General features: G+C 45.1%; 1 protein-coding gene across 3 annotated transcripts in view; it reads right to left on the reverse strand.

Annotated features, from left to right (window-relative positions):
* Window positions 1-1,351: 1,351 nt before the first annotated feature.
* The window catches only part of LOC137358541 (integrin alpha-7-like), a 155,073-nt gene continuing 135,735 nt past the window's right edge, over window positions 1,352-20,689 (reverse strand). For all 3 annotated transcript variants that reach the window (XM_068024485.1, XM_068024484.1, XM_068024483.1), the window contains 7 exons: window positions 19,668-19,770; window positions 18,520-18,690; window positions 17,833-17,946; window positions 16,890-17,003; window positions 15,903-16,001; window positions 13,789-13,914; window positions 1,352-5,576 (listed from right to left, as the gene is read on the reverse strand). In XM_068024485.1, the coding sequence (XP_067880586.1) occupies window positions 5,418-5,576; window positions 13,789-13,914; window positions 15,903-16,001; window positions 16,890-17,003; window positions 17,833-17,946; window positions 18,520-18,690; window positions 19,668-19,770 (886 nt within the window). In that variant the 3' untranslated portion in view covers window positions 1,352-5,417. The remainder of the gene's footprint in view (window positions 5,577-13,788; window positions 13,915-15,902; window positions 16,002-16,889; window positions 17,004-17,832; window positions 17,947-18,519; window positions 18,691-19,667; window positions 19,771-20,689) is intronic.

Consider the following 20,689-nt stretch of genomic DNA (forward strand, 5'->3'; position numbering starts at 1 on the left):
AAATTGTAGCATGGGTGAAAGCTGAGCACTTCCTGCTATTGTTATTTTAAAAAGAAAAGCAGATGGAGTTTTTATGGTGAGTTTGGAAATGGGGAATTTGGTTAGAGAGTCCCAGTGTATTCTTTGAATCAATGCTGAAAGGGCAGTTTTTCAGCTTCAGCTGAGCATTACCTGCTGCTGAAATTCACCTTTGCTGCATTCTCCCCATCAACTCAAACATTCATTCAGCCATCTCCCTGTGGAGTGACACCTGTAACACTCAACAGCGCACTTCCTCTGCTAAATGACTATATCTGTTGGAACATGCAGATTCTAATCAGGACTCAGAGGACCGTGAACTAATTATATAGCATCCAGAAATCAGCCTCCCTGACTTCAGAATCTCCAGCCATGCAGGTTGGTCCAACGATTCCACTTTTTCTCGTATCTAAATCCTGACTCGGGACAGGACAGGGAAAGGGGGTGTTGAGGGAGGAAGAGGGAGGGGAATTTCATGCCATGAGTGCTGTTGATTGTTTTGTTTTTCAATGGAAAACCTGAATAATTAATGCCTGCTCATCATGGGCGGCGGAAGTCAATGAAACAAAAATGGCAGTTGGTTTCAAAATAAAATAGATCTTCGGCACCCTGTTTATGTTTTAGGAATGTCCAGGCAACCCCTTCAAAACGGGACTGTCTGGTCTAAAACTAGGCAGGTGGTAAAGCTTAGGTTGGCACAGGCCTGAGGGCTTAACCACCCGTCTTTGGCAGGGAATGGTGCATTGCATGGACAGAGCTAAAGGTAAGACAAAAAGAGTCTGGTTTACTTCTACAGTACTGTTCAAAAGCAGGAAGATCATAACTTTGAGATGCAGATTTATGCACCAGTGAAAAGGAGTGTTTTCACTGCCCAGTTTGATACAGCCATGATGACTGCTCCGCATTCGGAAATTGAGAAACACTGTGCACCAATCAGAACGACTTCAGTCTCTCACAAAATCTCTGATAATGCGCACTTTGCAGCTGATGCACAGGTTTCAGTTAACACAGTACCATACACTAAACTGTAACGAAGTCACTTCAGGTTACTAACAGTAATTGTTGCTGCACAAGACAGACTTTCCTTAAAAATTCAGTAGACATTAATTCAGTGTCTATACTCACGATACAGGCCCAAATCGACAGGACCAGCCAAACACAATGTCAACCAGTTTTTTTAAAAAACAAACATGATGTTATGTGACACTCTGAGGGCACAGGTACCAGCTGTGGCACCTCTGTACAGTTGGCTCCGCTGCAATGTTCGGGAGCAGGAAGTCCCTCCAATTTTCTCTCCCACACCAACCGCCCCCCCCCCCACCCCCACTCCCTCCCCGCCAACCAACCCTGACGCAGTGCTGCCAATCGCAACAATTTTCAACCGCTAATAGCGTGGCAGTGAAGCAGTGAATCTCAAAACAAGCTGGTGGCCGGCCCAATAACATCCTAACATGGTGAGACTTGTTCCTCGAAATAATACACTTTTTGACAAGCAGAGAGTTTGAAGTGGGGAAAACAGGGTACATAAAAAGATTAAATTTTCCCAGAAATGTAATTCTCAGTACAACAAGGAGGAAAACACCGAAAAGGAATTTTGAAGCATATAAAAAATACTTTGCAGGAAAAGTGCCAAATTAAAAGTGGCATCTGATAGGCGGTCCTGTTCGTTGGTCTGTTTCGCGAATAAGTCTCCAAAACGTCTTCAATGTGCCAAGACATTCAAGTGCACAGATTAATTCAGAAAAAAAAACAAAAGGCTGTATCTCTGTAACAGGAGCCATTTTTGTATGTTTCTGATTACCACAGTGGAGCCTCTTTGAGTTTTGGTGCCCAGTTAAGGCAGGATTGATTCTATTTAAAGGGGCAATGACCCCAAATGGACTTTTTTTGATTTGCATTTCACCCATTGACAGTCAGTGGGAGGGGAGGGTTATCCATCTTAAGATTTACCTGACAAGAAATGGATTTCAAACACAACCCCATTGAAAGGAATTTTGGAGTTTGGTCAGAGGTTTGAGGACAATGCAATTTATTGACACTTCCTTGAGTTGAAGTCTCTGCCCACAGTTCCTGGTTTGCTTTGTGAAGTATCAGGAACTACGGCTGGAGGAGTGGAAGCTTGGTGTCATTTGCACATTTACATGGTTCTCATCCCTTCATTACAGAGAAGAAAAGGTATCAAATGAAAAGAGAAACAGCAGATGCTGCAATTCTGAAGTACAGACAGAAAATGGTGGACATGGAAACAGGAGGAGAACATTGATCCAGGGTCTCACCTGAAGCCTTAATGTATGTCTTTCCTTTTTCACACCCGCTGTATATTTCTAGCGTTTTCTGCTTTTATCATACTTGAAACAGGGTTTTTCTGAGTCCTTCCAGTATTTAGAATATAATTGAGGCACACAGCGAACAATAAAATGTACACCAATCCGCAGAGAACATACATCAGAAGGGAACTCTGACCTCAATTAAAGCATTCTATTCTGTGGGGTGGCCATTACTTTTCAGTTATAATTTCTGATTCATTTTAAATGTTACAGATCTCCACATACTAGTGTTTATCAGTGCTCTGCACCCACAGGCAGAACACCTGGGTTGGTCCCATAGCTTCCTGTCAGTAGGTGCTTGATACTTCCTGTGATCTGGCTAAACAATGGGCCTGGTACTGTCACCAAGGAGATGCCAACGTCATTGATGAAGTACTGAAAGTGGGTAGTTGTCAGTTTACTTGTTGCTGTGTTTTATGTGGTTATGGCTGTTGGTTGGGCCCTGTGAGTGGTCATTTTGTGTTTATACTGCAGAACAGCTGTTGCTCGAAGGGCTTCAACAAAATAAACGTTAAGGGCACCGATGGATGGGAATTCACGCGATGTGGGCAGCAGTCAGCATGGGTGGAAACACTGAAACGACTGCGCGGGGGAGAGGCTGCACATTGTTGGCCTGTATGGGCAGGCCAAAAGACTGTCCTGTACGAGTAGGCCCAAAAGTTCGAATCATTTGGTGACGCATGGCACCCAGGATCAGTGGCTATTTAGGTTTGGCATCAATTGTGCCATCACATTTACATTACAGGGCTGTCAACAGACCTGGAGCCGGCCCCAGTAGCAAAGCTGTAATATAAAAGTTGACTTTGTGCCAAATATTCTCCAGCAGTGATACCATGAACAGGCATCTGAATTTAGTAATCTGGATCAGGATCTGGAGTGAGTTGGCAGCAACAGTTTTACAGCATTAAACTGAAAGGAATTAAGCAAAGACTGATATCAGTACTTTTCCTAACATTGAAGTTTATCGACCAAACCTGATGATTTAAATGGTCTTTTAAGAACAATCCTTTGCTCAATACCTCAGCTCATTCAGTTAAATTTGATGACATGCTTAGAAGATTTCTTTTGTTTTTCTTTGGTAAAGTGCAGCTGACTCCAATAATGGATTCGATTATGTCAGTTAGCTCAATTGAAAAGCATAAATAACTACTCAAGAACAGTGGCTTAATACCCTAGTGTAGCATACAATTAATCAATGCAGTCTATTACTCTATTATTGTTACACTATTTGGTTACAATCTTTGAGGGCTGGCCTCGATGCGTCACGCAGTCATGTTGGATGTAAAATTTATGCCCGAGCTTTCTCACAGGATGCATTCCTGATCTGAGTAGGTCCTAAATGGAGGTGGGAAGTGTTGAAGAGAGGGAAGGGGAAAGCAGAGATAGAGATAGGGGAAAGGGCGAGAGAACGAGTGTGACTCATTGAGCATGTGAATCTTCTTCACTCTCATATTCTCTTCTAACTCATTGAGTGATGAGCTTGGATGTAGGTTGCCCCAGTTTCAAAAACTGGATTTTGGGGAGCGCAGGGCAGTGGGAGCTGAAGATATTCCCTATTTCCTTCCTTACCTCTTCACCCAGTGTGGTCTATTTTTCTCCAAGAGGGTGTTCCACAAGGTAGTCCAGGCGATTACACTTGTGGCTGGCAGATTAAAGTGACAGAAATGCCAGACCCAAATGACTACAAGGGTATCAAGGTTGAATCTTAAAAGTAGTTACAGACACCTTGGTTTAATTTATAAGGGGACATTTTGCAAGCCCCCACTCCAATGTGAAGGCTCCCCTATCTCTGACCTGTGCTCCACCGAGTGAAACTTCACACCTACATCACCACCTCTTAAAATGGCTCCATAGTCTGCGACTGCTTTTGTTATGATAGAAATGAGCACATATTGTCCATTGAAAGATGAGACTGAAAGTCTAGTCCATCCAATCCATTGGCCTATCCCCTGTTTAGGAAGACAGTGCACAAAAATTCAGGATTAATTCATCCCTATGATAAACTGGATTTGAAGGTTATGCTGATAGGGTGAGATGAAGAGGGGTGGGAGAAAGCTCGTGTGGAGCAGAAACAGACATATAACGCAAGTTGGGCCGAATGGCCTATTGCTGTGCTGTACATTCAATGTAATTCTATGTCAGTCACCGCAGTGCAGTTTGTGGGATCGTGCTGTGTTCAAATTGGCTGCCACATTTGCCTCCATTACACAGCGATTTCATACCCCGAGGACTTCCCAAAGCAATTCACAACCAATGAATTACTTTTTGAAGTGTAAAGTGCCACACTGCACACAATGCAAGTTCTCACATTTCAATTCTATATTTCTGAAATATTATAATTTGATTTTAATAAGTGTTGCTGTAGCCTCTAATTCCCTATTATATGAGATCATGCCAATCACCTGACATTGTGTCATGGGTAGTCTGCAACAAAGTAATCAGACGCGGACTCTGGATTGAGGTGGCTTGATGGGCCAAAAGGTCTTTTCTTGCTCCGGAACTTATCGACATTGGAGCCATCAACTAAGAACATCTTTCAGCCAATCCACATTTGTTCAAATACACTCTGACCGAGCGCTAAATGAGCAATCTGGATGTCCTGTTCTCTCGGTTATGGTTGCCAGTTGTAACTGAGTTGGATCAGGTGGAAAATGACAAGTCCCTGCCTTCCTTTGCAAAAGTCACATTGAACCTGGAAACCAACTGGCGACAGATCATTTCAACAGGCATCTGAGCCAAAACATCAACAGGGCAAGATATTGGAAGCATTGTTTGGGGGTGGAAGGGCTTATTACTTGTACGAATGACACCAAGTCTGTTAATCATTCATTAGCAAGCACCATTATGATTCACGACCATGATTCACGGAAGTATCGCACCACAAAGTTATCAAGTAGCAGTTCTGGGTTCAAGATGTAAATTTTGTGGCTCTCACTGTCTCAAAATGTCACCTTGTTCATTTTCAGTGCAGCTGGTTGTGGCTATAATCAGAAACATACATGGTTTATTTTGGGGGTGGGGTTTTTTGGATTTTTAGGCCGCATTATTAAAGTATATAAAAATAAATAAGGTTCATGAGTAGCCGTCACTGTCAATCCAGTGGGTCATCCATTCCTTCTGATATTGCGTCTTTTTTTCATCCATGTGTAGCTGTCGCTCTTCTTTTCCTATCCGCACAGCGTGGTATTGTGGGACGGTGTCATCGTAACGGGAACGCTTAAAAAACCCACACTGCAGATGAAAGAGAGAGAGAGAGAGAGAAGGCCATTTATTTTTGCTTTCTGAAATGTGGCACGTAACAAATCACTGTCTTGACATCAGGCCATGGGCAACCTTCGGTTTCTTTAACCAGCACACGGCTTCAGATGCGGCTCTCCCCACTTACCTCCCTTAAGAGGTGCTGTCACTCTCTCGGCTGCAATTCCATAGGCAACATCCAATACCGCACCAAAAAGGCCATTCTTCATGTGTGAGCCCAAATACTGGGTGTCAGCCTGCTATTTGACCACGGGCAGCATCACAGCTGATCTGAATCCTGATCATCACCTGCACAATTTCCAGCTTATTTTTTTCCCCTTCCCTCCTCCCTGTCACAGGGCCACTTTAGCCAGATCAACTAACTCAGCATGGAGAGCAGTGGCAGTGGGTTGGCTGAAGCCAGGGCTTACCTCGTCCCTATCGTTCCGTGATCACATAATGGGGAACCATTCCTTTGACTTCTGACCCACTCCATTTTCTGGGCTTTTTAAAATATGTCAAGGCACCGCCTTTTTTTTTTTTAGCGGTTTTGCAGTTGTGCAACATCCTTGATAAATCACCAAATAGCACGTTGATCGCATCAGGCTGCGAATCAGGCCCGAGGGTTCTTCTTTTGAGCAGTATCCTTGATGGAAAATATAGATTGAGGTTCAGGAGACCACTGCCTGGGGACCTCAGCCCGTTGTCCATCCTGTGCCAGTTACTCAACACGGTCAGAACGTCAGACCGTAATGGGAACTCACACAAGGACCGTTTCTGGTGCTGGGTCTGGTCAGGTTGTCTATAGGACAAAGCTCCCCATGACATTAAACTCATGTTATCCCTCAGCTGCCTAAACTGACAGCAGTCAAAAGTGGGGAAATGCAGAAATATTCTCCCACTGACAAGTTCTCATTCTTCCCAAGAGACCTTTAAAGGAAGACAATTGTCTCAGGTTTTGAGCAAGGCGGGGAATGAATCATCAGCATGGTGAGGCTTAATGGATGCTCAGAAACAGACAGGAGTCAGAGAGAATCAGAGAGAATGTCAGGGCAATAATGGCACACATGCTTGCCTTAGTAATTTGGGCGTGCCCATGTTTGGGCATGCGGGGGTGGGGGAGGGGGGCACAGGGTACGTTCCCTGTGCCTGAATGGTAAGGCCCAAGGTGCCCCTGAGATTGGACCTCTCAATTCCATGGAGCCAGTGAGCTGCAGCGATCTGCCAGCGGGCTGTTGCGACGCCAGCACCGTCCCTCAGGTAACTTCACTGCACAGTAAAATTGGGCGGGGTGCCAAACGAGCATTGCACCCGATCCTGTTAGTTTCCTAACCGGTAGGTGAGGTTAAAATTGCGCACCCACCCCCTCCCGAGTGTCAGCAGTTTATTCTAGCATAGGGGATATCACAATCAAACCCAGTCCTATCTGCACCTGATCTCCACACATGTACTTTCTAGCAGAAATCATTGGATAGAGATCAGGAGTGGAACTCCTCTTTCCCTCTTCAGTAGCTCCCAACATTGCTGTGCTGGCCCAGATCAGCACAGACTAGGGATCAAGCTAAGGACATTCTGGTCCATGTGGTTCAATATTACACCAGGCATTGCTTTAAGCTACAAGGTCACTCACAACCATTTAGTCTGGGCTCCTTTCTTACATGTTTGCCTGTTTATAAAAGTTCATTCCACGATAGACACGAGTAAAGAAAAAAGATCTTTCACCACCACATTTCCTTTCTCTGTCTGGCTGCTCAGTTTAATCAGCTAGGGAAACAGATATGGCTCAGTAGTCTAGTGACTTGAGTACATAACCCAGGCTGATGCTCCAATATAGTGCTATGGGAGTGCTGCACTCTTTTGGACAAGACGTGAAATCGAGGTCCTGTCTGCCCTCTCAGGTGGATGTTAAAGATCCCATGGCACTATTTCAAAGAAAAGTAGGAGACTTCTCCCCCGTGTCCTGGGACCAATATTTAACCCTTAACCAACTATACTAAAAACAGATGATCTGGTCAATTATCACATTGCTGTTTGTGGGAGCTTGCTGTGCGCAAATTGGCTGCTGCGTTTCCTACATTACAACAGTAGCTGCACTTCCAAAGGTACTTGTTTGACTGCAAAATACTTTGGGGCGTCCTGATATCTTTCTTTCCATCACAGACTCCTACCCCACCCCTGAGTTCTCGATGCCAATTCTGCTCCTGGTTAAGCTTGTCTGAGATTGAGTGGACAATGGCGTTCTTCTGCCCAACCCCTATTGGTATCATATTGTAAGTAATGGAAGATGCTCCATGTCCTGTTCACTAACACACTAAGTTGAAGAAAGTTGCACAGAGACAAAAGAGTCTTGTGGGTAGAGCCAGCCTGTTCAGAGACCGTAGTCAAAAGCAACCTAGGGAGCCCTTGGAGGAGAGTGAGGGAGGAGAAAAAGAAACAGAAATAGTATTTAATATTTCCTAAGGTGGAAATGTCACTTTATGGTGACCTTAACTTCATGCAACTTGAGCCAATCACAATGCCCCAGCACCCCAGACTAGCATTACCCCAGAGGGGGAAAAAAAGCTAATCCAACTATTTCAAATAAGTGAAACACACACACAAGCATGTGGGAGAACAAGTGTCTGATTCCTCGGGGATAAAACCACTCAAATAAAATGTGTTCCATGCAGAGCATCTCAGGCTATCCTTACTGTGCGTACACTCAAAACAAATCCAAACTTTACAAAGCGAGGCAAAGGAAAGAAAATCACAGAAATCAACTGACGTGCATGCCTAACACACACTGCAAACCCATCCATTACTGCCACGTGATACACAAAATGGCGGGGCCAGGGCGGGGGGAGGGGAGGTAGTGTAAGGATTATTCCCTGAGCGAATCACTATGACTACTTCAAACATGCCAATTGATGCCTTGCTACAGGGGATGAATGTCTATTCACTGGTGCTTATATTGGACTGGAGCATTCAATTGGTCTTTGGCTGTGACTATGAATTTATTATGAAGACAACTTCCAACCCCCCCTCCCCTCCCCTCACCAAAAAAAAACTTATTGAGCTAAAAGACCTGTGGCACCCAGCAGGGGAGAATGAGGTTTGCAAAAGTCTGGTGAGGTCTGGTGGCTATGAGACACAACACAATGTTGGTCGAAGGAACTACTTGGAGACTCACTGGATTTGCACCAAGGATTTCTACATTTGCAGAAGGAATGAGCTGTGTTCTACTGGGTTTGGTCGTCTTTATGCTCTCAACCGTGCTCCATTATAGCGTGGGCTGGAACAGCTTTAATTGCTCTTACTTGTTTGAGCACGAGCTGCTCAGTGTGAATGGCTCATTCTTCTTTTCAAGGGGAGGTATAAAATGGGTGTAGTTTAAAGGGAACATAACCAGTTCTATATCCCATTATTTGAACCGTCGACCTGTTTAAATATTTGAGACTTGTGTATAATCCTTACACACCCCCTGGCAGACAAGTACTCAGTGTCCGTGCAAAAACACACACTATACTCATTGGCACTACCACAGCAAGCCTTTCTCCTCAGACCAAGCATAGGCCTGTCACTACAATTACCGCTGCAGATGTCAGCCTTATGCCTCGGTGGCCAGTTTCTCCTGGTCAGATGGCTGGGTTTGAAGATGGGCCCTGTGATATTCAGTTTCATACTGAGACTCTTTGTTCGTTCTCTTGAAGAAACCGCACTACAAGGAAGCAACGTTTATCCAGCGTTACGACAGGTAAACCAAGTGGGGATGAGTGAGCCAACATCCAAAGGAGCGTCTGAGGTGGTGCAGGTGTGTGCTGGGGTTCAATGTCTTTTTTCCGGAATGTGGCCAAAGGACAAGAAATCAGAACTCAATTAGGCCCAGTCTGTTGTGAGGTCAATGGACAGGAGTGCGATGGGAAGCAGCATTTTCTGACTTCTAGAATATGAATCGTTCTTTGATAAATGTCTCATTTTGGCATCCTTACTTCAATTTGATGGCAGATTCCCTGCATCCCATGAAAAATTCCTGAAATGGCAGGAATTCTGACCCAGCAGGCACCCATACCACCGTCTCAATCTGTGTAGTTTGTTCTTTTTGCATTCTGAGGCAAGTTCAGTGCCGCTCATTTGGCATTACACATTATTAATATTACAGTACATTTTGCAAGCATCACCCCCCCTTCCTGTAGTCATTCATACAGATTTTAACCAAACTTTGGAGAAGATTTCCTCTGTGAGCTACATATAGCAAAAGCACCATTCAGTTTATAAAGAATATTTACGATTTAGTTGCACAAAGTGAATTGAGGAAATCTACCCCCTCATCGTCAAGAATAAGAATTACAATTGCATGTCATATACAACTGAAACTCAAGTCACACATTCCTATTTAAGTGAACTGATTCCTGTCTTTCATATCTACCTTAATTCCAAAGTTAGTGAAAAGTCACAGTAGGGTAAAAAAACCATGACCAAATCAGCACAGTATCACCAGGTAGAGAGTGCAGCAGAGGTTTGCTTTCAAGGTAGGAATAGGGCAACTAATACACAGGAGGATAAATTCACCAGTCTCATGCCCCCAGCTCAGGAAGGGCATGCAAGTCAAAGATTGGGGTACAATACCATCGCACCAAGTCTCCATCCTTGGAGCCCAGCTCCCCATTCAGAGACCAGGCTAACTCATACTTTGCCTAGGGCTACCAAACTACTGTGAAATTGAACTCTTCTTGATTTATGGAAATATAATGAAGCAGCCCATGCCAATCTACAACAGGACCTGGATAGCATCCAGGCTTGGGCTAACAAATGGCAGATAACATTCACACCGCATGAATGCTAGATAATGACCATCTCAAACAAGAGAAAGCCCAGCCATCGCGCCCTGACTTACAATGACATCACAGTTGTGATTCCCCACCATCAATATCTTGGCAGTTACCATCGACCAGAAGCTTAACTGGTCCAGCCATATCAACACTGTAGTTACCAGACCTGGTCATAGACTGGTACTCAGATCAGTGGACCACCTCCTGACTCCTCATAGCATCTCCACCACCTACAAGGTGGAATACTTGCCACTTAGCTGAATGGGTACGGCCATAGCATCACTCAAGAGGCTTGATGGTGCTCAAGAGGAGCACCTTCACCATAATTACCGCAAGGAGAAGGCCCATCGCCACCTTTTTAAAAAATTCATTCATAGGATGTAAGCGTTGCCAGCAAGAACAGCATTTATTACCCTTGAGAAGGCGGTGGTGAGCCGCCTTCTTGAACTGCTGCAGTTTGTGTGGTGTAAGTACACCCACAGTGCGGTTAGAAAGGGAGTTCCAGGATTTTGACCCAGTTACAGTGAAGGAATGGCGATATAGTTCCAAGTCAGGATGGTGTGTGGTTTGGAGGGGAACTTGCAGGTGGTGGTGTTCCCTTGTATCTGCTGCCTTGTCCTTCTAAGTGGTAAAGTTTGTGGGTTTGGAAGGTGCTGGTGAAGGAGCCTGGGCGAGTTGCTGCAGTGCACCTTGTAGATGGTACACACCGCAGCCACTGTGTATCGGTGGTGGAGGGAGCGAGTGTTGAAGGTGGTGGATGGGGTGCCAATCAGGTGAGCTGCTTTGTCCTGGATGGTGTCGAGCTTCTTGAGTGCTATTGGAGCTGCACCCATCCAGGCAAGTGGAGAGTATTCCATCAAACTCCTGACTTGTGCCTTGTAGATGGTGGACAGGCTTTGGGGAGTCCGGAGGTGAGTTACGCGCCACAGAATTCCCACCCTCTGACCTACTCTTGTAGCCACAATATTTACGTGGCTGCCCCAGTTAATGATAACCCCCAGGATGTTGATGGTGGGAGATTCAGCGATGGTAATGCCGTTGACCATCAAGGGGATATAGTTAGATTCTCTCTTGTTGGAGACAGTCATTACCTGGCACTTGAGTGGCGTGAATGTTACTTGCCATTTATCAGCCCAAATGTTGTCCAGGTCTTGCTGCATGCAGGCATAGACTGCTTCAGTATCTGAGGAGTTGTGAATGATGCTGAACACTGTGCAATCACCAGCGAACATCCACAGTTCTGACCTTATGATGGAGGGAAGATCACTGATGAAACAGCTGAAGATGGTTGGGCCTAGGACACTACCCTGAGGAACTCCTGCAGTGATGTCCTGGGACTGAGATTGATTGTCCTCCAGCAACCACAACCATCTTCCTTTGTGCTAGGTTTGACTCCAACCAATGGAGAGTTTGCCCCCAATTCCCATTGACTTCAATTTTGCTAGGGCTCCTTAATGTCAAGGGCAGTCACTCCCACCTCACCTCTGGAATTCAGCTCAATTGTCTATGTTTGAACCAAGGCTGTTATGAGGTCAGGAGCTGCGTGGTCCTGGCGGAACCCAAACTGAGCATTGGTGAGCAGGTTACTGCTGTGTAAGTGCTACTTGATAGCACTGTCGACGACACCTTCCATCACTTTGTTCATGATCAAGAGTAGATTTGATGGGGCAGTAATTGGCCGGATTGGATTTGGCCAGCTTTTTGTGGACAGGACATACCTGGGCAATTTTCCACATTGTCGGGCAGATGCCAGTGTTGTAGCCTCATTTTTAGGCATGCCTGATGCTGCCCCTGGCATGTTCTCCTACACTCCTCATTGAACCAGGATTGATCCTCTGGCTTGATGGTAATGGTAGAGTGGGGGTTATGCCGGGCCATGAGGTTGCAGATTGTGTTTGAATACAATTCTGCTGCTGCTGATGGCCCACAGTGCCTCATGGATGCTCAGTTTTGAGTTGCTAGATCTGTTCTTAGTCTATCCCATTTAGCACGGTGGTAGTGCCACATAACATGGTGGAGGGTATCCTCAATGTGAAGACGGGACTTGATCTCCACAAGGGCCATATGGTGGTCACTCCTACCAATACTGTCATGGACAGATGCATCTGCGACAGGTAGATTGGTGGAGACAAGGTCAGATAGGTTTTACCCTCTTTTTGGTTCTCTCACCACCTGCCGCAGGCCCAGTCTGGCAGTCCTTCAGGATTCAGCCAGCTCGGTCAGTAGTGGTGCGACCGAGCCACTATTGATAACTGGACATTGAAGTCCCCCACCCAGAGTACATTCTGTGCCTTCAGTGGTTCTTCCAAGTGGTGTTCAACATGGAGGGGGAGCACTGCTTCATCAGCCAAGGTGGGGGCAGTAGGTAGTAATCAGCAGGAGATTCTCTTGTCCATGTTTGGCCTGATGCCATGAGACGTCATGGAGTCTGAAGTCAATGTTGAGGACTCCCAGGACCACTGCCTCCTGACTGTATACCACTGTGCCACCACCTCTGCTGGTTTTGTCCTGCCGGTGGGACAGGGCAAACCCAGGGATGGTGATGGTGGTGTCTGGGACGTTGGCTGTAAGGTCTGATTAAGTGAGCATGACTATGTCAGGCTGTTGCTTGACTAGTCTGTGGGACAGCTCTCCCAATTTTGGCACAAGTCCCCAGACGTTAGTGAGGAGGACTTTGCAGCATCGACTGGGTAGGGTGCGCCTTTGTAGTTTCCGGTGCCTAGGTCGACGCTGGGTTTTATTCTTATTTGGCTTTTCTCAAGGCAGCTGGGGTGCTCACATCCCAACAACAAATTTAGAAAAAAAAATCCTCTCTTTCACACGTGTGGAGAAAGAACAGTGGAAACAAATATGTCTCCACATGTGTGACATTGCAAAGTTGATTTTATGGGATTCAAAGATACCAAACAATTGCTTTATATGAAAGCATTGAAAGCAACCATTACACCCAAGTGTCACACTATGCATAAAACACCAAGAAATCACAATGCAACAATCTAGCACGAATGCCTTCGACTCAGCTGACCAACAAAGTCCAAAACAGCGTTGGATCAATCATCACCATAACATTCACCCACAAAGAGTGCAGCTTCCAGCAAAAAAACAGCAAATATCATGCTGTGTTCAGATCCTGGATGCTGGTGTAACATAGACCAAAGGTAGCATCAGATCGGTTCAATTATTCATGATCGTTGGAACAACACCAGACTCAAATGGGCCATCCTGTTTGTACTGGAATGCTACATCAGCATCTCGGAATTAAGTGCTGAAAACATTTCTATACATGTTTGAAACCTTCAACCCCACAGGTCAAGAAACATGGAGGAAAGAGGCTTCAGGTGTGAACTGGTAAATCAAAGACTTAAGCAAGATAACTTTTATATCAGATCCATGCTTACCTTCCAAAGTAGGAACACAAGCAGAGCCAGCACCAGGATTCCTGCCAGAACAGCAATCAGTATAATCAACCAAGTTGCTCCGACGTATCCCACACTTGCCTTTTCTGGGTATATTGGCAAGGTAACCTGGAGAGGTTAGAGGTGATAATAATAATTCGAATACACACTCACAGAATCAGAAACCACTTCACCATTTTTTTCCTCTGGCTATATACCGTGTGTCTGCGTTTAGTCTGTAAAACAGGCTTTGGAAAAGCTGCAAGAAGAAGACATGGTCACAACCACTTAAAATAACGGCAGTCATGCCATTTGTCTTCCTCCAGCTGAAGTTGGCACAAAATGCTTCTTCCAAAGACAATTGCCATGATTTATTTTGCAAGGGTCCTCTGGCTGTCTTTGGGTGTTGGGGGGAGGGGTGCAGCTGGGTGAGGGGGAAATAGGAGTTTAGGGGAAGGGATGGGAGAGGGAGAGTGAGGGTGAGGGGAAGGGGAGGAGGTGGTTACATTAAAGGTGCCATATAAGTTGTTATTGTTGGAAGCTGGGGAAGAGGTGCAGGGGATGAAGAGAGCAAGAAGGATGGGCAACAGTATGGGGTGCAACCTTTACTGATGATACAAATTCATTGAAAACTCTAATATTTACTGTCTCTGCATCATAAAACTTAACAGCAAGTGAGAGAAACTGACTTCTATTCTTACAAATGGACTTTTCTTGTCTGGTATACATTTAAGACATTTCTCGACAGCCTGGTCCAAACTTGGATGGGTGGCGGCCCTCATGAGGTAAGGAGGTTGCTTCCTGATGGTCTGTGTTTCTAACCCTTAGCAGCCTACTGGTGGTGATGCTACATGCACGTTGTTCTAGCATGGGGTGGTAGAGCCTTGTAGTATTGGGATATTGGTCTTGTCTGTCGTGAGGATTACAGTAAATCTGGGTGGGACACTGTTGTACGGTGCATTTGTCAAGATCATGAAACAAAGCTCAAAATGGCAGGAGTAGGCCAACTGTTATGAGCACTGGACTTTGTAACATGATTAGGTTTTAAAAACTGTGATTTTAAAAAGTTTAAGATGGAGTCCGAGAGGTCAGGAGACCTCACATCCAGTTTGCTTAAGGACAAGACAGAAATCTTGGTCAACAGGAAAGCAGAAAACACAGATCAAAGACTTTAAAAAAAAAACAGACAGCAGGGGTAACACCTGACCAACAATGGGTTTCACCCCCGCCCCCCCCCCCCCCAGACACTCAGAGCATAAACAAGGAGTCAGTGATTCTAAAGATGCAAATGTATGAGGCAGCCGTTAACACCTGGAAACAAAGGAAGGCCCGGGTAGCTTTGTGAAACCAGACTTCTGGACTTTGCATATTGGAAAAGGACAATGAGCTATTGACTTTTGATTCCAGATACATTTAACAGACTTTCTGAAGGCAGACAGGCTGTAAGAAAGGAAGACAAACAGCAGTGGCAGCCTCAAGAGAGAAAGAGAGAGAGGGAACACCTGCTCTCAGAGAAGACTGATACAACGAAAGACTGTGAAGACTTGAACCTGTTTTGAAAGTTGAAGTTCATGGGGAAGTAAAAGTCCAACAGGATCACCAGGAATTGCCTTATTCATGGACATCCAGGTCGAAAGTGCTCGAAGAAGTGAGCAAAGAGAACATCGACTGGGATATCCAACCCATCGGAACTGGGAGGAGTTTGGGACTTTTAATTGCAAAGACTTCACCATCAAAGAGGACTGTGTAACGTATAAGTGTGGTGTGAGGTTTCCAAGTGTTAAGTAAAGAAAATACCTTTCTTTGTAATTTGGGGTATCAGCTACTTACAAAGTACTATTTAGTTAATGGGGATTTTTTTTAGTTTAGTTGTTATAATAAAAGTCTTAAAACGTAAAATCTTGTTGTGTAATTCTTTAAAATTTGTCTGGGGCTTCATAGCTTGTATTTTAACGTTAATAATCTCACTGAGGTCGTAACACAACAGTCAAGTGTCCTCCATGTGCCAGAAATTGAAATAAAAGAACACACCTTCTTGACAACCCTAATACGCAGCATTGCATCGAAATACTGGGTGAAGCTTCCAGTAAAGGTTAGATTTGGAGATATTTCTGTACCTGAGTAGCAGCTTTCTTCACCTTCAGGTTTCTGATGCTTGACTTCACACTGATGTCAGCACGAATGATCAGGTGAATGCCACTGAGTGAAGCATACTCCTGTAATTTCAATAACACGTCTTTAAAAAAAAAGATTCATCATTTCCCCTCCCCAGACCATTACATTTCTAACTGAGATCACCAAGCCAGGGAACAGAAGACAGGACCACAAACTATCTGAATTTTTGACACCAAGGCAGCTATGGAAAGGCTTGGATGGGTTCAGGACACAAGAAGGAATTGTTCTAACACAAGCACAAGCACAGTACCTCATCCAAGTGACCATTCTTCACATCTGAGCTGAGACAAGCGAGAATCAGCAGGTTAGTTCATTGTGACAGTCATCACTCCACAAGCCTAATCTGTATTACCTCTAACATGCACTTTGCAGGAAGAGAGCCCTAGATAGAGATCAGGGGTGGGAATCTTGGCCAATGTTTTCATTTCTTGAGCCCCACAGACGTGAAGACCAAATGTAGCGCCATCACCACAGTGCTTGCTGAAATCCGCAGCTCTGCACAGACCAGGGATAGAACCGGAACCTTCGGTACTCAATCTCCCTCTACTCTAACCCAACAAGGGGCTTTAAATCCAACCTCAAAAGAATAATGCTTACCCGAACTATGTGACATTTCGGTTTCCCACATTGGTCACCCTGCTGGTCTCAGTGAAATTAGCAATTTATTGTCAATTAGGAACATATGAATGGGAGGAGGCCATTCAGCCCCTCGATCCTGTTCTGCCATTCAATTAGATCATGGTTGATTCCGTATCTTAACTTCACCTATCCACCTTGATTCCATAACCTTTATTAATAATAATAGGGTAGGTTGAGGCTGCCCCAACTTCATTTCCTTGACAAACCTCACTGCCAACAGAGCTGGGAGACTTTCATTCCACCAGTCCGGGCTGCAATAATTTCATAATATAATTGCTTGTACGGCTCACCTCCAGAAAGGTGCTGTTCCATAGCCGTGCGCTTATTTTCACTCTAGTTGAAGTGTCCAAGATTTGTAGAGGACACTGGAAGACAACACAGTTAGCAGTCCGCAGTTTACAGTCCTGTGGGTAAATGTTTATCAAGATTAGAATCAAATTCAATTTGCAAACGGACAATACATAACATCCACCACTGGTTACTCTAATTAAACAACTGCATGTGCTCGGATTGATCTGAGGACTGTTGGCTTAACCCTTCGAAACTGAATAACGTGCAGGATTGTTTGCTGCCGTGTAACACTTACAGACCTGACACAGAGGAAATGGAAACAATGTAGTCCTACTTTGCTGGTTTCCTAACAAATCAATTCACCGACTGCTCTATTGTGAACCCTCAGACTGCTGACATGTCGTAGCAGTCCACCTGGGTGGAATAGTTCTGTAGATTTTATTATAGTGATAAAATTACTCAAATGCTAGCAGCAGCTTCCTTACAATATTAACCATAAGCTAGAAAACAAACACTTAAAACACAATTTCAATTGGAAATAAATATAAAACTCATCACCCTGTTGTTACTATTTCCCATTCATTTTTCCCCATTATTTTTACTACTTTAGGTTTACTTTTTACACTAAGTCAAATCTATACCTCCTTTCCTTGTGAAAGAAAACCAGAACAATTGATTTCCCTTATCTTTCGTTCTCTGTTCATTTTGGACGTGGAAATGACTTTCAAGCACTTGATTGGTGATTGGTTTGGAGCTAACCCCAATCCATTGCCTAGTTCATTGACACCCCCCGTAGTTCCCATTCTGAACATCGATCAGACACTGTCCATTGGCCATTGCTGTGGCTAAAAGCACAGCTGTCGGACTCACCCATTGCTACCTAAATTTTCCAAGCCTAACCTGTTGAAAGCAAGAGCGTGTTTAGCAATTTGGGTCAGTTACCAGGGTCAGACTCTTCTTTGCTTCTGTCTGGTGAGCCACTGATTGCTGTTGGCCTGCATTGTCACGTTGTGCCCTCTCTGCGTTACGTTTCACTCGCTGGTTATCACTGAATTCCTATCAGCAGAAATAAAAAAGATTAGAGCGCATTGTTCCAAAGCTATTTCTAAGATTCTGGGGTGTAAACTTTTATGTAAAAAAAATTAACTCCTTCGCCCCACAAAAGACGATATCGGTGTGTTTGTAACGCAGGGCAACAAAACTTTCTTCTGGGGATGGGGTGCACCGGGTGGTGCACAGGGCTGGCACACTGCCCTTTCATCCCCAAGTCCTGGGTCTGAGTCCAGCCCTCACTGATGGATTGAAAATGTCCTCTAGCTTCTAGCTGGAATAGTCCGACACCAAATGAGTTTAGGCAGCTTCAGTTGCTAAAATTTGTGGATTTACAGGTTCAAACTGCTCACTGCTTGGCATCAGCACATCGAATCTCACTCAGAGACATCACAAAAGGTGTTGGTGTCGGAGTTGCAACGATTTTACACTGGGGGTCACATCTTGATTTTGCGCAACAGTGTAAAATGAATGATAGCGAGTCAGTAGCCTGCTTTACATCGCTCCCAATTCCACGTCTGTCCCCGAGACACTGACAGACTCTTTAGTGAGAGGCAGTGTTTGGTTCAGCACTCTTACCAGTTGAAGAGGGTTGACAGCTTGTATAGGAGAGCACTGTATATTCTCATCCCCTTCAAATTCTATTTTCATTGGGTACAACAGCCATTTGCCATTGCTGATCTCATAAGGCCATCGGATGTTCAGGAAAGCAGCGCTCAAGGTTTTCAGGACCTTGCCTGTGTTTAGCACCTAATGGATACAGAAGATGGACCATTAACTCTGGCTGTCCTCAAGTTGTGTTCAATGATCTCCTGCCCATGCTGCAACACACTTCACAAGAGGCAGAGCAAAGAAGTCACTTTTTTCAATCCCCATTTGTGAACGAATCCCAGTATATAATTCCAATGCACAAGGGGGTAACTTCACCAATTACACACTCCCAGGGGGGAAGCCTCATTTAAATGGGATGTGGTTTGGAGATGGGGTCTCACCACAACAGCTAAGTCTCAGCAACACTCTTTGGCTGGAATTTTAAGTTGGGCGGGAGGCCCCACCCACTGGTTGAAAAGTCGGTGGCGAGCTCACCTCTGCCGGGCCTGGGGAGCCAGACCGGGATTTTTCACTCCCCAGGCTCTTAATTAGCCTTGGGTGGGACTTCCACCTCCTTGAGGCAGGAAGTCCCGCCTAATAGAGCCGCCGGCCAATAAGCGGGCTGGCAGCTCTTAGTCCCAGCAGCGCCACTGGGAGTGGTGGCCACTGCCGGGACTACACCCAGCCATCAGAAGCGACAGAAGGACGGCCTCAGAACTCAGTTAAGTTTTTGGGGCCTCGCCAGTTAATTGGCCACTTAAGTGCCTTGATTGGCCCGGGGTGGGCGGGCTGTTTCCTGCTGCTGCCCCGTGTAAAATTGCAGTGGGGGTGGGAAGGCGACGGGAATGGCACCCCCACCCCGCCTCCCACCCAATTTTACAGTCCCCCCCTGCCCCCCCCCCCCAACGCCACCAGCCCACCCGTTGGGGGGGCAGTAAAATTCTGGCCTTCATGTGCAATTCTGTGCTGGGAATGCAGGATCAGTGAATAAACCCAAAAATCTCTTTTTCTTCACTCCCAATTAATTGAATTTCTTCCCATTCCACTGAATTCCAAGGCACCAAAATCCCTTCCCATTCACTCCTGTTGGAGGACTTCACTCCTCAATCAGTCATTATGGAATATTTTATACTTGCCGTTAGTTCATAATCAACACTACTGCCCACATCCTCCTCTTCTTTCATTGCGCTTTCTCCCACGATGTCACCTCCAAAAAAGACCTGATGAGGTGTAACAGATCTGTGAAATGTAGAAATAACCTGCATTAAACAATATCCACTGATTAGACAAGACCTCTGGGAGCCAACTGCAAATGAATAATCTTGCAGTCATGGCGACAGAATCATGAATCAGGGAGGGTGAAGATTACCAAGACAATGGAACACACTGTTGGTGGGTACCTGGCATTGGCACTGCCAGTTGGTGCTGGGCCAAAAGCAAAAGACACATTCCAGGCTGTTGGGATAAAAGGCTCCTCCCTCTGGTGGCAGCAGAGGTCCTAAAGAGCTAAAATACACCAATTGTTGCCGGGTACAAGGGAAGGCACTGCTAATAATTCAGAACAAATTTGAACAGACAGTAATTGGTGATCTCACTCAGAGACGCCATTCAGGTGGTTGTTGTAGCTTTTCACTGACTTACATTGGCTCTCCTCCCCTCCAATACATCCAATTTAAAATCCTCGTTGTGTCTACAAATCTCTCCAGGATCTTGTATCTCCCTTACATCTGCCACCTCCTCCAGCACCCTCTATTAGCAAGCAGTAGCAGCTGTTGCTGTTGTTAGGTTATATCCTTAAAGTCACTCCCTGCTGTTGTCATTTTTTGAATCTGATTCTGCTGCTATTCATTTTGCGTGAATTTGTCTTTCAGATGAGCTGTTAAACCAAGGCTCCATTTGCTCTCTCAGGTGAATGTAAAAGATCCCATGACACTATATCGAAGAAGAAATGGGGAGTTCTCCCTGGCGCTCTGGCCAATATTGATCCTTCAATCTACATCACCAAAAATAGATCAACTGTTCATCCATTCACCTGATGTTGTGGGATAAGAAAGAACTTGCATTTCTGTAGCGCCTTTCATGGCCTCAGTACGTTCCAAAGCGCTTTTACAGCCAATGAAGTCCTTTTGAAGTGAAGTCGCTGTTGTAATGTAGGAAA

This window comes from Heterodontus francisci, chromosome X, assembly GCF_036365525.1.
Source record: "Heterodontus francisci isolate sHetFra1 chromosome X, sHetFra1.hap1, whole genome shotgun sequence".
NCBI lineage: Eukaryota > Metazoa > Chordata > Chondrichthyes > Heterodontiformes > Heterodontidae > Heterodontus > Heterodontus francisci.